The 17908-nt window shown below is 40.9% G+C and overlaps 1 protein-coding gene across 1 annotated transcript in view; it reads right to left on the bottom strand.

The window, feature by feature from the left end:
• Positions 1 to 17908, bottom strand: part of SPTBN5 (spectrin beta, non-erythrocytic 5) — an 84701-nt gene that overhangs the window by 51987 nt on the left and 14806 nt on the right. The window contains exons 12-29 of the mRNA XM_057365865.1: positions 17694 to 17885; positions 16825 to 16977; positions 16159 to 16289; positions 15358 to 15609; positions 14530 to 14817; positions 13644 to 13890; positions 12687 to 12826; positions 11641 to 11740; positions 10911 to 11081; positions 10656 to 10820; positions 9678 to 9904; positions 8933 to 9119; positions 7649 to 7849; positions 6525 to 6641; positions 5834 to 5997; positions 4027 to 4159; positions 3036 to 3181; positions 1733 to 1847 (exon numbers count right to left, since the gene is read on the bottom strand). Coding sequence (XP_057221848.1) covers positions 1733 to 1847; positions 3036 to 3181; positions 4027 to 4159; positions 5834 to 5997; positions 6525 to 6641; positions 7649 to 7849; positions 8933 to 9119; positions 9678 to 9904; positions 10656 to 10820; positions 10911 to 11081; positions 11641 to 11740; positions 12687 to 12826; positions 13644 to 13890; positions 14530 to 14817; positions 15358 to 15609; positions 16159 to 16289; positions 16825 to 16977; positions 17694 to 17885 — 3129 coding nt within the window. The remainder of the gene's footprint in view (positions 1 to 1732; positions 1848 to 3035; positions 3182 to 4026; positions 4160 to 5833; positions 5998 to 6524; positions 6642 to 7648; positions 7850 to 8932; positions 9120 to 9677; positions 9905 to 10655; positions 10821 to 10910; positions 11082 to 11640; positions 11741 to 12686; positions 12827 to 13643; positions 13891 to 14529; positions 14818 to 15357; positions 15610 to 16158; positions 16290 to 16824; positions 16978 to 17693; positions 17886 to 17908) is intronic.

Consider the following 17908-nt stretch of genomic DNA (forward strand, 5'->3'; position numbering starts at 1 on the left):
TTTTTCACCCAGTGCCAGTCTTAGTAGTGTGTAGTAATAAAYCTATCTTGCAACTTAAGTTATGCGGCCTATCTGACTCTTTGTGGAGTACATAGGTATCTTTCTTCCAATTATGTTTATCTCAAAGCCATAAATTTTCGTGTTAATTGGGTTTTCGCTCTCTCTCCCTTCTCCCTCTCCGGTGGCGGGGAAAGGAGGGAACGTCGTGGGCACAGTTCAAACCACGACACCATCTTTAGATAAAATTTGAGTTATAGATGCACAAGAAAGATTACAGTAAAGATGAGAGAAATGGAAATGCCCATTACATAAAGGGGCACTTCAACATTTATTTCATTCAGCAAAGGTTCTGAAGGGATTTAGTTGTTACCCAGACAGGCTCTGGAAATACAGCAAGCAAAAAGAAAAGGCATTTCAGCTGGAGAACAGAGCTGTTGCCAGAATAAAATTATTAAAAACTCATTCCAGGTCAATTTAGAGAAAATTAGCAGAACATTTCTGATGGTTGGAGAAGTGCATTTCTGCGAGAGAGTCTCAGGCTAGTTTGGGATGCCAACAATGCACTTTGGAAAGGTGCTATAAAAGGAGATGCAGGTTGTAGTTGTATATAATATGATAGCACTGGAGTTGGTGATTTTTGCAAGATTTTCTAGTACCATGTTCTACCAGGCTTTCCCTGGTAGAGTTCTGACCAGGCTGCACAGGAAGGGATGGACAGGATGACTGCTCTCCYACCCTGGTGTGAAGCTCTTAACATGATGCAATGGAAGAAGGCTGTAGTGGTTGCCTGGACCAAACTCAGCAAGGGATAAGCCCACAGCTGCTCTCTGAAGTGTTTCTGAATTTTGTCTCAGCATTAACTACTTCATAATTGAAGCTAAATAGGCACCAGATTCTGAAAATACTGGCTAGAATACGGTGTAATATTATGTTTGCTTTTCTATTCATGACAGAGGAAGAGAACAGGAATAACATGTTTGAATAGGGCAGCCTCTGCCAGCACAAGCAAGTAGAAAATCCATCGCATGTAACCAAACAAAGCCCTGCTGCCTTGCCAAGAGTGGAACCCCTTGGATCGCTGCCTCCTGTAAACATTTGAATTAGGGAAACCACACCTCTCATTGCAGCAAGGATGTGGTTTCTCTGTGAAATTCTTCAGCGTGTTCAGATAAAACAGAAGGCTGAAGATTTTTTTGGGGGAGCTGAAATCAGTGCCAGTATCGGGCACTGGAAGGAGAGGAAAAGATTTTTTTGGCCCAGCTTTCCCCCTTAGGTCATGTGATTGCCTGACAGCCTTCCAGGCTAATGGTCACTTGTAATCCAAACAAATGCCTTTTTCACAGGACAGTTGCTCAGCACACATAAAGCTACAACAGTGTACAAAGCAGCACTATGGTCAGGCAGAAGTGCTTTAGGCCAGATGACTCCAAACAACATTACTGTGTGCACTGCACTGCGAGACAGCTTAGCTCAAGCCCTGATCTTCTCAGCTTTTCCCACAGATCAGCAGCTCCAGCTACACCTGGTTTCACCAAGGGTTCTCATGAGGAAACAAATCAAGTGTCTAAGTATTATCCAGGATTTTTTTTTAATGCTATGATTAATCACACTGGCTTCTTACTCAGATTTTTTTTTGAAGCCAGCATAAAGAATGCTGAGAATCATAAGAATATTTAATAAAAAAATCTGAAATAAAGTTTGCATTATATGAGACTTTGCCATTATTTTTTACCTCAATATGGGCCAGAGCATCTGTCAGATCTTGGTAACACTTGTGAATCACCTCAGCATCTCTCAGCCGCTCACCTCGTAACCTCGTCATTTCCAACAGCTCCTCCCAAGAGTTCCTTCAAGGTAGGGTGGGGAAAAGAACCATGTAAAACATTTAAACTGGGARTAAAGGAGACCAACAGTCTGAAGAAAGACTGAAAACAAAACCTCTTTTTGCTTTGTTGCTCATGCCTGCCATTATGTTCAGTTGGAGTGATTCTCTGAATGAAGCATGTCTCTCACTGTGCTTAGTCCTCCTGTCTGCTCCAGGAGCCTGAGGAAATGGCCCTATGTATGAGTTCCCTCTCAATTGCACTTTTCAGTTTTTATATGCAGTAGTTGAAGGACTGAGTCACAGAATCATAGAATATCCTGAGTTGGAGGACTCACATGAATCATTGAAGTCCAGCTCCTGGCCCTGCACAGGACACCCCAAGAGTCACACCATGTCCCTGAGAGTATTGTCCAAACACTTCTTGAACTCTGTCAGGCTTGGTGCTGTGAACAATTCCCTGGGGAGCCTGTTCCAGTGCCAAACCATCATCTGGGTGAAAAACCTCTTCCTAATATCCAACCGAAACCTCCCCTGACACAATGTCAGGCCATTCCCTTGACTCCTGTCACTGGTCACCACAGAGAAGAGATCAGTGTCTGCCCCTCCTTTTCCCTTCACAAGGAAGTTGCAGACTGCAATGAGGTCTCCCCTCAGTCTCCTCCAGGCTGAACAGACCAARTGACCTCAGTCTCTTCTCCTCTGGCTTCCCCTCCAGGCCCTTCACCATCTTTGTGGTYCTCCTTTGGACACCCTAACAGCTTAATAATTTTCTTAATCGTGGTGACCAAAACTGCACGTGCACTTTTCTCCTTTGGGCCAGTTTGGATTGATGCCAGAACTAAGAAGCTCAGAGCATCTTAATGCTGTTCTGCAGACCAGACATGGGATTCAACACAAAAATAAGAAGTGATAAAAAGCCATTTAAATTCTGAGCCTTTCAGCTCGTTATCCTGTTTCAAAGGCCAAAGGAAGTTCTCTGATCCTTACTTGCAAAGCACCTCCAATGCAAATGACAAAAATCCAAAACCAGCAAGAAGATGATGTCTATTTTTAAATGAGGCTGACAGCAACTCCACATCAGCAAGCTAATCACATAATTTGCAATTAGAGAATCAGGAGGACGTGCCTTATCCTTTTCTGGTTTCATGTCTCTTCCTCCTCAAGAGAATGGAAAGCACAAAGCATTACAGAGCAAACACAAGGCTCCTACCTCAGTTGTTTCTGCATCTGCCGAATTTCCCAGGACTCAGAATACCCACGGTTCAGCAAGTTGTCTGCCAGCTGCTGGAAAGCCACGACTCTTTTCCCAGCTGCTTCCAACTGGTGTCGGAATGTGTCGTATTTGGCACAAAGTTGCTTTTGAAGAGAAAGCAAGAATAATGAAAAAACCCCTTTTGAGTGTTCTCTTTTTCCAAACATACMTGCTCATCTATGAGAACACAGCCAAAAAAACCCTGGTAATAAGCTGATAATATTTAGAGATGGAGAAACTGCAGAGAATGACTTGATTCTACCTTCAAAGATCATGAAGAGCTTCAAACTCCTAGCAAAACGTGAGGTGAATGTGAGGTGAATGAGGTTTGTGATTCAGAGGGGAGATAGAATCATTATTACCAGGGATAGAAACAAACATTCCATGTATGATGAATTTCAATTATTAAATTAGTGTTTCCACCTAATACAAATGTGTATTCAGTACTGTAAATGGATAATGTAGTCTGATTTTAAGGTTTAGGACACAAGAYATTTTGATATAAATTATGAAGAAGATTCTAGATGGCTGATTTCTAACAAGCTGCCATTAGATTCGTTTCTGTGACATGCGAAGGGGTAYACCTATAGATGTCTGTAAATCAGCAATCACAATTTTTAAAAAAAGGAAGAAAAAATCCTAAATGGATACCATAGTGAAATATCTGCTTATTAAAAATAGAAGAGATTTGCTGTCTGRAGGTGTAGACATTTTAGCCTGCAGTTGTTTCAGACTCCTCAGCCCYCATGGTAACAGGATACAATGCTACCTGTTCTTCAATCCTTTCCACCCACTCTTCACCCTTTTCTCTTCACATCTTCCTTCCAGTTATTTTTATTTATTCCTCACTCTGTCTTCTAAGTTTTCAAGGACAACCTCAGTATCTGTTTACAGTCTCACTACATACAGTTTATTAGATTTTTGATCTGGGGGTGCTCAAAAAACTCACCAAGACATGTTCATAATCATTTCCATAGTCTTCAGAGCTGGCTGTTTGTTYCTGCTGAGTGATCCAATCTTCCAGATCTTCATATTCTCGTAGAAACTCATGCAAGACAAGAGTTTCATCCAGCTTCTTCCCTCTGACAGGAGAAGGAGACAAGATAATAAAATTAGACAAAAGCAATGTAAGAGAAGAGCAATCAGTAACTTTCTTCCTATGAATCCCCAAAACCTCTCATCATCAAGACTCATTCTCTTCAATGAAAGAGCTATTTCTTAGAATTGGAAATTATGATTGTAGGGTAACAGCTGTCAGCCAGGTCATGCTCATCTCTTAGCTGAATTTCCCAGAAGAGCACTGTTCCTATTCAAGCTCTTTCTCTGTTCTGCTTTTGATTTTGGTTGGGATTCGTTGTTGTTGCTTTTGCTGCTTTTTTTTTCTTCCCATGAAAACACCTTTTATTTTTTCCCAGATCTGTGCTGATCTTTCTAAAGATAATCAAAATCCTTATGAAAATGAGAAGGAAATCTTTTTTTGAGGCTGGTGCATCAGGAAAGCAGATGCTATGAAAAATTTTTGATGCAATTCTCTTCATATTGCCTGTTTGACAGAATTGCTGCAACCTGTTTCACATTTCCAATGGTCTAGATAATTTTATAATTCAGTCAGACATGTTACAGGGCTTCCACAGTAGGTAACATATCAATTTTCCATCTGCCTGGCCATCGTGAAAATATTCCAGGAAAGAAGAATCTGGCTTCCCTGTTTGATTCACAGATGTTCATCACAAGAGATGTAACCTGCCATGAGTCCAGCCCAAGGAGAATGAAGATCAGAGGCACAAACCAAAGAACCACAAGACCCAGGTTAACATTAAGCAAAAATGAAAACAAAACATTTCTGTKTTTAAATAAATGCATTGATATTTCTGGATTGTTTCTTTTTCTGAACTTCTCATTCATAGGATTTTCTATTGATGCTTTTACTTTTTCAGCTGCAAACAAGAATAAAAATGAAAGATAGACTACCAGCATTTTCTCTTGGCTTAATTATTCTAGTATTCAGATTAATTTATTTATTATTCTGCTTGCAGAGCCCCATTCCTTTTCTGAGTGAGATTTTTGTGGGAGAAAAAAATCTAAATTATTCAGATATTTTTTTCCTTCCCRAAAACAAGGAAATGTACAAGCCTTTGTAAAAGCCAACTGTCTTGTTGTAAACATCTTGCTGTAGTTATTACAGAAAGAAAGTAAAAAGAAAAGTAAATTATGCATTCAAGAATAAAAGCCTTCTGATACTAGCACAGTCGCTGGGCATAAAAGTGTATCCTTTATTGTCTCCCTTACGACATGTAAAAAATAAGTAATTTTCAAGTAAAATTAAGGGAACCTTCTAAAAGTATTTTTTTTCTTATTGATAGCAGATTCCAAATGCCTCAAATGCAAGTCAGAATCTGGCAGCTCATGTCCCTTTACAGGAGGATGATTAGAAGTAAAGAGGAAATTTATGGGTATCAAATCCTTAATATGTAGCAAAACTCCTTGAATAAAATATAGAGGTCTGAGTAAAATGGAAAGCTCATAAATGCATAGGATGATAATATAGAAACAAGTAATTTCTTAAATATAACTGAAAAAATGTAATTTAATATAATTTAGTTATAAAACTATAATCAATAACAATATAATTCTAATAAATAAATTATTTCTAATACAATGAATATAAATTCCAATGAAGTAACTGGAGATATCTGTTCTTGATTTCAGTGGGCTTTGAATCCAATCAGGATCCAAGGGGCAGTTCTAGTTTATACCTTGCTGCTGCCAGCTCCTCTAACCCCAGGAGYCTTGAATGAACTTGTTCCCTTGGTGCATCAACCTCATCAAACTGGATGGAGCCCGCGAGAGGAAGARCTTGGGCACTTTCACTCAGCTCTTTCAGCATATCTTGGTACACAGCAATCTCATGCTCCAGTGCCTGACAAAGAAAAATATTCACTGTTTGTAATCAGTCTATGAATGCGACATTAAAAGAGAAATAATTTTGGGAAGATGYTACATTTCTGAGACTTGATAAATTTTAGATTATTTTCTGGAAACRTTTTTTAAAAAATTGCACAGAAATTCAAACAAATTAGATGAATAAAGACAATTAGAATTTCCTGATGGATTATTAGGTAAAGAATTCCTGGATTAATACTTAATCTGTATGTTTGATTTTAGGAAAAAATAAGAAGGTTTCTGAATGCATCTGTTGAAACAGAAAAGCAGATAGGTTTGGCCTCAGAAAAATATGAGAACATTCACCATCCTCCTTTCTCCCCAAATTATATTTTTCCAACCATAGTARTAAACTGCATTGATCTCTTCCATCAGCCTATCCATATGTAGACATATATCAATGCAAAATGGCTGGGCACCCAGCTACAAATGAGACAAACTATTTTATGACTGCAGAGAGACCAAAAGATTAGGCTAGCCTACAGAATTTAAGCAGAGAAATACCTTATGTTTCTTGATGAGTTTCAGTGTTCCATCTTCGTCTTTACCATAGTCCTTGCTTGCCACAAGTGGATATTTTTCTGCTATCCAAGCTTCCAGGTCTGAAGTATTCATTAAAAACTGTCAGTTAAAGAGAAAACAAATGAGCTTCTACTTCAACTTGCAAAAAATTAGTGTAATTTTTTTACCCAATAAATTCTAAATGGATGGTGCACTGTAAGATTTACTGCAATGTTTTATCAAATAATTAATTCACTGTTCTCTGTGAAATCATAAAATGATGAAGGAGGTCACAGATGGAAGGCTTCAGTGCAGGATAATTAAGTGTATCACATCAGTGTGACATTTCTCCTTCCCCTGCCTGAGAAATTCAAATCACTATAACGATCAGACTTCATAAAGTCTACAGTATTGACAAGTATTTTTATMGACAGAGGAAATAAGGGCCAGATATAAAATATCCCAGGAAACATATTTTAGCTGGGCCTGTGAACTCTGTGCAAATGTTGTTTTTGTCTAAAAACTGCATGTGGTATCTGAGTAACTGCACTCCTACATCACCCACTGATGACAGAAATATTTGCATGCGGCTTTCAATTTTTTTTTTAAAAAGACTAAGCATGACAGCCCAGAAGCCCATAGAAAACAACAGAGCCAAAATCCCTAACATGCTCTGAGAGTGAATGAATGTTATCTGTTCCCAGATTTTATTGCCTGGAACATTGTTACCTGAAACTGGTAAAAAACAGCACAAGAAATCCCCCCATTTTCTGATTTCTTTGTCATAATTCTCCAGTATGAAGGGCCAGTTCAGGATCCATTACATTAATAAGTCAAAGCCTGAGACTATGTAGATTCTGAGAAAGGAGCTGCTGCAAGGACAAATGTGTGTTCTGTGGGGTCATGAGGGATGGCTATTGAACCCAAGGGAAGCTTGGGGAGCAGCAGGTCATGAGTGGGGTCTGCACTCAACTGTGCARTCCAGCCCTCCACTCCTGTGGGTCTGGCCTCAAACAGTTCAGGAGGACACCAGCCCCTCCAAAGCTGGTTTTCTATTCCCTTTAACACTTTGGTCCTCTTGTTTGTCTGAACAAGCTGCTGAGCAAGCTCTTTGCTCTAATTTGTACCTCCTGGAAGCCAACTGAGTGCTGCAGCTGCTTCATCCTTTCCTCACAAGCCTTCTCCAAGCCCTGCCAGGCAGTCACAAGCTCCTGGCATTTCTCACTTATTTTCTGGGCTGATGGGTGCTGGCCTACAATCATTGCCTTTCCTTTATCCAGGACCCGCTGGACTTGCTGTTTGTGGGCATTCACTTCTGCCTGCAGCTCCTGGGAAGGACAAGAAAGAAAAATTAGGAATAAAGGAAGGAAATGTGAGGACAAGCAAATTCTGTGTGCTCCTAATCCTCAGCAAAACTGGCAGCTGGTGACAACGGGCAGAGTACTGCAAGTGGTGTGGGGACTGTCTATTTTCTACCCCACCTGCAGCCTCAGTCACTGGTGCCAGCCCCACTCATGCTCTTGGCACTGAGGGAGAGGAGGGAAGGCTGTGTAAGGATGCAGCACACATCCCATAACTTCCCTACACCAAAATCCTCCGTTGTTCTCTCTTTACCATGCTTTTGCCCCTTCCCCTGCCCAGSAGCCAGGGAGGTTTGGGTGGGACACAAAGCTGGGGGAATCAGGAAAGAGTGTTGAGCTCATGATGGGAAAATAGAATATCCAAGAAAATGAAGAGGCTGGAGGATGATGCCAAGAGAGACATGGTCATCAGTGCCATTAAAATTATTAGACTGGTCTTACAATCTTTCTCATGAAACTTGCAAATAAGATGCTWCAAAATCCAGCACCCCCAGAAATCAGTATTAACCTGTCTTTATAAATACAGTGTAATTTGTTCAAACCATTTTAAAAGCAATGCAGTTTTAAAATAATTTTAAATTGCTACATGCTCTCCTAGAAAATCCAGCATGCACAAAACTCAAGACTGTATATATAATGAAGCAGTAAGCATAAAACTACAACAGGATCAGTACGTAACAGTCAGAACATTCAAAAGAATCAACCCAGRTCAACCCACAAAGGCAAACCCTCTCTTTTTTTTTTTTTCTATTTATGTCAGATTCACTAGATTTTAATCTGCTTTTAATGGTAAGAGCTACTCAATTTCTCAGATTAATAATACTTCAAAATATGACAAATCTTGCAGTTCTCACAGGAATTTTATATTTGTTCTGAAAATCATCACCACACTGCTGATTTGTGTTGATCCACGGAATCATTTCAGCTGAGCTAGAGCTGGAATCAGGGAATGTGCTCATTGGAAGTGTTGATGGTGCAGGTGCAGGTTTGCAGGCTGACGTGAAGTGCAGTGTGTCACTATGTTAAAATACACTGGATTAAAGGAGTTACCTTGTGTTTATGCAACAGGTTTTGAGCCACATCCAAAGACTTCCCGCAGTTGGTGGAATGGGCAATGGGCAAGCGCTCGTGAATCCAGTTCATTTCCATGTCATGATAATGGTAGAACTCATAAAGATCCACTGCAGCTTCCAGCAGCTTGCGCCTCTCATACAGAGGTGCTTGCAAGGACTCAAACCTAGGGGTCATCCGTTAAATGCGTGTTAAAACAAAGCTTTATCCTGATTCTGCCAAAGGAATTAGGCTGTGATACCATGGTGAAGATCTCAAAACACTGGACATTTCTTTGCAATCGAATTTCAGTAGTCAGTACTGGCTGCACAGACACCAACCCCTTCTACGGAAGGCTGCCTTTGGGAAGCAGACATGTATGATAACACTAAAAGTGAGCAGAGAAAAAAACATTTACACTTTTATAGTCATAGGCTTGGCCTGTGATGTATTGAATGCTGGATCACTGAACCTCTTAAAAACCAGTGGATGACCTGTGGGTAAGAAAGGGATTAGAGGAGGAGTGCAGTTGGCAAGGAGCAATGTTCAACAATAAAGGTTGTGTGGGTCAACAGGCAGCTCTGCAGGCACAAATCAAAGCATAGCTGTGTTCCAGCTGGGAGGAGAAATCATTCTTGAGTATGGGTTAAACTTAATCAACCAAGAGAACTTTTTAGAAGGTAGAATAAAAAATGCTATTTGTCACAAGAAGTGGGTGAACACGAAAAGCAGAGGGACACCTTACCTTTTCAGATATTTCTGTGTTTCATCCAGAATCCTCTGGGAGTCAAAGTGATTGGTGGCCATTTTTCTTGCATGAGATACAATAGCATTCATTTTCTCTGCCAGYTCATGTGTCTCATTTTCCAGCTGTCTGTGCTGCTTGAGCAGATCACGGCTGGAGCGCAAATCATGGCCTGTCTCRGATTCCTGAAGAACTCTCTCAATTTTTTCTATCTTCTTTTTGGCATCCTGCCGGGAGRAGATTACAGCACACTCACACTGTCCTTTGAACACCATTTTCTTTCAACCATACCCTCTTATGACAGCTCCCTGGACACAATTTTTACATTCAATTGTCCTTTCTTGGTATTATGATGGCTGGCTGTCTCTAAGAGGAATCTTCTGGGAATATTTTGTTTTGCAATYTGTTTTGGAGTACGCTTCTATCTGAGGCACTAAAGCACAACATTGAAAACAGTTTATCTGAAATATCTTCAGTGATGTAACATATAAGCGTCAAACAACCTTCAATGATTGCAGATTGTGGGTATAACACAGCAGCAGTTCCATTAATAATGGTCTCAAAACAGCTTTGCTGCACATTGTTCTTCTTATAAAATTCGACTGGGTGACCATGTGCCCAACCCAGTGCCATGCCTGTGGCCCCCAGGCCAGCAGTTATGTTTGYACAGCAGTGACCCCTACAGAATTTGGGTTTTTTTCCCAGTACAGGATGGCCACACAGATGCAGGGGTGAGCCCAAGTTCAACACCTGATGCTCTGCTGGCACTGTCAACATGCTCATATTTGAAGTGAGCTTGGACAGCATAGTATTAGGGCTTTTATTAGGGCTTTTTTTTATTRGGGACTGTGGACAAAATGGAGATCTTAAAAACCATTTTTATCCACATGGAATTCTCCTCCTTTATGTGGTGTCCACATAATAGAGGAACCAGGTTCTTAGGCTGCTCCTCCGCTCTGTTCCCCATGACTTCCTGACCTGGAGCAGTTCCATGAGCTGTTCCTGCTGTCCAGCTTGTCTCAGTTTGTCACCTCTCTCTATCATCTTGCTGTACAATTCCTTCCATTTCTTTTGAAGCTCTGACATCTTCTCCTGGACAGAAGCTGCAGCGTAGTGGTTGTCTTGAATCAATTGATTTCCTTTCTGGAGAAACACAGCACATCACTTTATAAGCAGATCAGCATCTTTGAATTTTGGTACAAGACAGAAAACTTAGTTCCAAAGCTCCTTCACCTTTATCAGCGTTGCAAAGTGCTCCTCGTTAGCCAACATTTCCTTCTCAGCAGCCTCATGCCACTTGAGTTTGCGTAGAACATTTGTTGGATCACGATAGGATTCATCTGATGCAATCTTGTACTTCTCTTCCATCCATATCAAAAGCTCRGCAGCATCACGGTTAAACTCCTTGGAGAAAGCAAACAGGAGTAAATTGATTTAACTAATGATGAAGTATGGTCTTGGACCATAGATGAGGTTTTAAACCATCATAATAATATTTCTTGGTCCCTTTTTTACCACATTTACTAATCTGTTGCCTGTAATTGTCAGTGAAGATTTGCATTATTGATAGAATATTTTAACCATAAGAGGACCAATCATCCAATATAACTTTGTGTCTCAGCACTGAAAGCTGAGTTTGGTGCCAAAACTTAGAGCAACTGTAATAAGTTATTAAGACCCAGAACAACTAGTAATGAGCAGAATAAACTTATCCAGTAGACAAACCATTCTGATGTTATTTTTCATTAAAAATCTCCATTTTTGTTTTGGAATTTCATTGTATTTACAGAGTTTTACCACCAGTGCACCACCAGCTCCATGGAGAGCAAAGCTCTGTCCCACAACCAAAGAGTAAATGAGCTGCAGTAGGAATGSTCAGCAGTTTGAGATTTTGTCTCACATTAAGACAAAGGGTAAAATTCGAAATTCATAGATGCCACACGAAATCTGTGGTTTCAGTTACCTGCAGCTGTAGAGAATCCAACAACCTCTGTTTTCTCTTGGCATTGCTTTGTATGAGCTGCTCCCACCTTCTCCGGAGAGTGACCATTCTCTCTTCAATGCTGCCAAGAAAAACAGGAGATCGATGCTGGGCTACCTGTATTGGTTCCCCTTGCTTATGCTGTACTCATGGCTGTGATATAAATGTGATCTAGCCTCAACAACGTAGCTGACAGGAACAAGGGATGCATGGCCCTGTCCCATGTTGGGCTCACCTGGAAAGCAGCTATGGCTTGCCAGCTGCTCTGGGTTTTCCTTTTGTGGGGCTGTGTCATTGGTGACTTGCAGTCATACACTGAAACACTGAAACCTCCCCCCCTCCTGAATATTCCCTAATATCATTGTATTTGTCATAATYAACTAATAACTTCCTCCTTGGTGTAAAAGCAATGAGGCTTTGGAATGGCTTTCTAATGGTAGTAGCGCYGGCATAAAAATCAGGTCTTTAGGGCGTTTTTATAAATTTGTGGAGGGAATGTTCAAGACATTATCACTTTTGATCATAAGAACTTGGTCTTCTGATCCAAAGGGTCCATTCYAACCCTCTGTTTTTAATTCTGGTTTGCAAAGGGGTGCCCTTACCAGATCCTAGTAGCTCYAGAACAGAAAAAAGAATTACATGTAAAAGTTCAACTTTGACAAAAACACAGAGGAGCTGCTCCTGAAGAGTTATGCTTGTGAAGTCTTGAGTAACTTCTTAAAAGCAAACAATATTTCTAATATGTGATGCTGAGAAATGAAGCAATTCTTTTTCTGTAGGTATTTAATGAGTTCACTGTAAGGAAGTTTTATCACTATATGTAATTCATGTAAGTTATTCTAGTGTTCTGCCAAATGCCATGTCTAACCTAAAGCATTTTGCTTATTAGTCTTGATTTCTTTTGTACCCTCATCCATCAGACAGTGGGTTGGAAGTCAACTAATTTCTCCTCAGAGATAGCTTTTCCTTTCACCCTGATCACACTGGACCATTTACTAAAGTGAATAAAAGAGTGGGTGTGGACTCACACGTGAGATGCAAAGTGCCTGCTCTCTAGTAGATTCACCCCATTATCATTCAGGGCTTCCACTCGTCTCTTCAGTGCCATCAGCAGTTGTTCAAATTCCTGATGTTGCTTCAGCAGGCTCCGAACAGCATCTACATGATCCTGCATTTGAGACAGAAATTTTGCTCATGACTTTTCTTGGTCATATTGTTTCTGTAGCAGTGAAAAAAAAAAAAATTGGACCCTACTTGCCTCCTCTTTCAGGCATGAGATATAGTGTACATTTTGCAGGATGTTCAGGGCTACAASAAGCAGCAGGTTTCTATCCTATCTACTTTCTCTATTCTATGTTTTCACTATGGTTCCATTTTCACCTTTTAAGAAAATCTGCATTCTAAATTCATGCCAGCATTCTGGCACATCTAGGAATGKGCAATACAAAAGACTAAGTAAAACTATTCCACTCAGTTGATCCAAAGTATGAGTGTTCTGGGTTCAGCTGAAAACATCATAGAAGGTGACCTCCACAATCTCCTTTTTCATTGATTTTGTGAACATTGTCTGCATTTGGTTTTTTGCATCATTTGCTTTAATTAATGAAAAAGAAGCTTTTAAAAAAAWTTTAAAAAAATTTTAAAATTTCCTAGAAAAAAATTACCATGTTTAAGCTGAAACCTTATTTTTTTATGGTTAACCACCAAATTGAGTGAATTTTATATAAATCATATGGCATGTAAAAACAGCAACAAATCACAATTCTAGCTGTTTTAAAATATTTTCTGAGGGACAATGAGCTTTGTTCTCATTCAGATGAGTGAGGACATAAGAACGTTAATAAGATCCTGAGAGTTTAGTTCCCAAGTTAGGAAATACCATGGTCAGAAGAATGAASAAGACAATCTAACAAAGAAGATTGTTGCTACTCCATGGATGGGGAGAAGAAGAAAAAGGAGAAAACAAGAACATCTGCTTCACGTACCCCAAGGTCCTCCCCCCGGAGAAAGGCCTCGTGGCCAGAGAGGGCTGCGTTGATACGGTCTCCTTCCCTATTGAACTTCTGCAACTCCAGGCCATCCTGCAGCTTTTCCCATCGCTTTTCCCACATTTCCTCCAGCTCTTTGTTCTCCTTGGCCAGCCTCTCCATGGACTGGTGGATATCTCTGGTCCTGCTGCTACTGGGTTGTTGGTGGATTATTTTGCGCCCAAGCTCTTCCAGCTGCAGAAACCTTCCCGGAGTCAAAATGAAAAATGAGACCTCACTGCAAGAGGGAATATGAATTCTCTTCTACCACAGCTCTCTGCCCTCTTGGCAGTGCCCATAAATCAAGTTTCCCTTCCTCACTTTTGGTTTTTTCCTGCTGGCTGTGGTTCTGCACCACGAAGTGTAGCTGTTTTATTGCTGAGGGGAACATGCTGGAGGCAGCAGGTGAGATTTCCCCTTCTGGACTGAGAGCCCACATGGGCAGGCTTCCACATTAAAAGGGAAAGGAAGGCCAAGAGTGTCTGGAAATTTGTAACAGTGCATAAGAAGAACTCAAAATTATGGCAAATGGAAGCATAAGGCCTGAGAAGGAGTGGGGGAACTGGAATAAAGTACAGATGGCACCCTCCAAGAGTGTCAGAGGAGCTTGTGGAATACTACTACTRCAAACATACAGCTCCTCCTTCCCCCTCCATCAGCTGTCAGGATAAATATGCAAAATCTGACTGAATTTTGGGAGTTGCAGTCTCTTTTGTCCCTAAGGTTCAAGTGCATTTGAATAAAATTTTGGTATCGCTTTCCTGTGATACCAAAATTTACATGCTTCATTTTCACTGGTTGTCATATTCACCCCATTCAGTCCACCCTGCCAGGATCTCTCTACCTTTCATTCTGAGAGCCGATTTCTATCAGCAGGTCTTGATGTTCCTTCAGCAGCTGCTCTGCAGAAGCCACGTCCAGCCCCATTTCCTCACTGCTCAGTTTATCCCGAACGCCCTCAGCCCACAGCAGGAGCCTACGGCTGTCTTGCAGGAAGGCTTGTTGGTTCTGGGCCCACTGCAGAACCTCCTGCTTCTTTTGGATCTCCAGCTTCAGCTTTGCCAGCAGCCTCTCCATGTTTTCCACCTGCTCAGTGATGGCCCTGCTCTCTGCAGGGTTGGTGTCCTTGATCCTTCAATAAAATACATTCAATGTATGAACACTTATTTAGAACTTGAACCAGTGCTCCTTAAAAGGAATTAATTTGGGTATTTACACTTCTATTAAAAAGAATGTCAGCTAAGGCAATATATTCCCATTCTGAATGTACAGAAAAACTTACAGAAGTAAAAAAAACTTTAATATTTCAGATTCAAACTCCTGTGCTCAGTTCTCTTACCCTCTTTCCCACCATCACCCTTACTTCCCCTGATTACCCTCTTTCAGGACCTAAGTGATACCGCCACATTTTGAACTAGGCAACTCACATTAGCAGAGATAATGTTTTAGAGCACAAACAATCCTGTGGTATTCATCCTCCTACAACTGGGAAGTCTGGAAACTTCCCCAATTACCCAGCCACATCCAAGAGGGATCAGCTCAATCCAGCAGGCAGGTGAGTTCTTTAGTTTTCTAGAAACTTTAAAAGCTGCTCATCCTCTTTATAGCCATATTTTACAACACAATCTTAGGAGYTATCAAAGAAAGCAGAAACAATGAGAAAGTTCCTTACGATTTTGCAACACTCCTCAGGTATTCAATTTTCCTCTCTACCACCAGGACCTCTCTCTCGATTGTGTACAGCTTGCGCTTGTCTGACTCCAGTCCAGCAGCTGAGTTCCCTGGCTCCAGCTCCCTGAGTTGGACCATCTTGTCTTGCAGTAGCACTCCTATGCTCTGACAGTCCTGAAGAAAYGTCCTCACATCAGCCACTCCAATCAGCTCGGAGCCTTTCTCCTCCTTCAGAGTTTCCATGGATTGCCACCTTGAAGAGAGGTAACGATTTATTGTTATACACGAACTGTATCTGTTTTCTGTTCAGAAAAAGTCTTGTATAAAGATTTCACCAGGATTTAATTGGGCTGGGTGGGGGTGAATGCTAGCACTCCATCACAGCCATCTCAAACAAGGGGACCTGCTCAGGTGACCAGAGCACTCTGAACATGATGCAAATAAACAACCATGGTCGAAACCAGGACCTGGCTATGCCCACTGAGTCAAACATGGTGTTCCTTTCGAGATTTGCAAAGTGTGTTCTAACCCTGATGCTTAAGTAACAAATYAGCTGCAGCACTGCAGAGCTGCTCTGAGTACATCACTGTCACCTGTGGGTGAATTCATTCTGGGCTTTAACATGCACACACAAGTTGCTGCAGTTTAAATGACCTGGTGTCAGGGTCCTTGGAGACATGGCACTGGGCTCAGGGCCAGCTGAGGACCCCTTTCCTGCTGGTKGCACTGTCACTGTCATATGAATGGTCAGCTCTCCAAGTGCCGCATGAGACAATCCTCTGCTTATCAGCARCACTTTTACCTGATGTTGATCTCTTCCATCCAAGTCTGGATCTCAAAATAYTTGCTGGGACTGGTCTTTCTATATTTAACTGCTAAGTTTTCRATGTCTTCCAGCTGGCCTTTTCCTGCAGCCAGTTCCATTAAAAATCTCTAAAATGGAAAAGGTGCAAGAATGAGAAACTTGAGGTTTTTGCGTTTCTGTGGACACAATTCTCAGTGATCTCATATATCCACTCATGTCCCAGCTCCACAGTTGGCTTCTCCATTTGCCTGCCTGCTGACTCCATGCACAGCTGTGCACACAACTCCCCTGCAGCCCCCTGACCTCCCTGGTGGGCACATTGCATCCGTGCACGTGTCCCACTCCATTGGGATGCAAGTGCACTGATGGTTTTTTACATCATTTGCTACTTTTTTAAAGTGATGTGAGATAAACCAGAGAGATATCTCCTTTTGTACCATGATCATTGCACAGCATACCATATTCACAGGAAGATAAAGGGACAGAGTCACATCAGCTTCAGTAATTTAGCCTAATCTGTACAAAAGAAATATCTGATCTGTGCATAGGTCTCTAAGTTGAAATTAACAAAAAGGCATTTAGAACATTATTTCTCAATTTGTATTTTCTCTCAAGGTCTGTTTTTTTTAAAAATTGTCATCTGTGAAGAGGAAAATGGGGTACCTGATATTTCTGCTGCATGACCTCCACATTGTCTGCTTGAGGCTGAAGAGTTYGGAAAATGTTCTCTTTATCTCTCATCCATGACTGAAATTCTTCACAAGAGCTACAGAAGCGATAATATCCAATCATCTCCTCCAGAGCCTTTTTTCTGCTCTGTAAAACAGAGGAAGACTTAACTATTGTAATAATTCCTTATCATTTGAAGAAACAGAGAAAAGATCCTTGCATTTAAGCTACAATGCACAGGTGCTAGCTTAGTTGTTTTCCCAGGCACTGCTGAAAGGGAACAGAACGTGAAATTTTAAGATCACAATACTTCTTCCCAGACCAACAGTGGTTTAAAAGCATAAGAGAATTCATCCAGAGAGTGCTCAGACCCTGCACATGAAGGCTGCTGTGGTGTTTGCTGCTGTTGACTGGAGACTGAAGGAAGTGTTCTCTAGAACATGTAAAAGACACATAAAACATGTTTGTGTTGGTCTTTAGGGCATGATTAGAGCAAGTGGGAGTGAAAAGCAACATATTGAAAATGAAGGTTACCGTTTATCTTTTCTGCTTTCAGGCAAGACAGCTCATAGATTGAGGAGCTACAGCAAGCAAACATTAAGGGGGAAAAAAAGATTGCACAAAGAAATCTGCTCTTCATAGACTAAAAATACTGGGATGTAAATGGGAAATTTTTCAATATAAAATGTGTTTGGATACAAAACATCAATGATAATCTCAAACCTTGAAGTCCTACAGGAATTAAGAGGATTGAGGCACATTATTAAACTGAAAAGCAGAAGCTGGCACTGCACTCAATTTCAATTTACATTTCTTTGGACATGACCTTTTAATGAACTGCAAAGCAGAAAGGGTTATTATACCTCAGCCATGCTCTGTAGATGTTCATAAAGTGAATCAATTTCTTCTTGGGTCTTCCAGATGTTCTCTGGAAGAAAATGATCATCTGGACTTGAGTTTCCAGTGGATGCAGTTTCAGATGTTGCCCAGGTTCGACTGAATGGTAGCTTAGTTGTCTTTTGATTTAAGTCACTTGGGGCTTCCCTCTTTGTCATCTGTTAAGAAAAATTTAACAAAA

This window comes from Malurus melanocephalus, unplaced genomic scaffold (assembly GCF_030028575.1).
Source record: "Malurus melanocephalus ecotype Western Australia unplaced genomic scaffold, MMel_1.1 scaffold_2, whole genome shotgun sequence".
NCBI lineage: Eukaryota > Metazoa > Chordata > Aves > Passeriformes > Maluridae > Malurus > Malurus melanocephalus.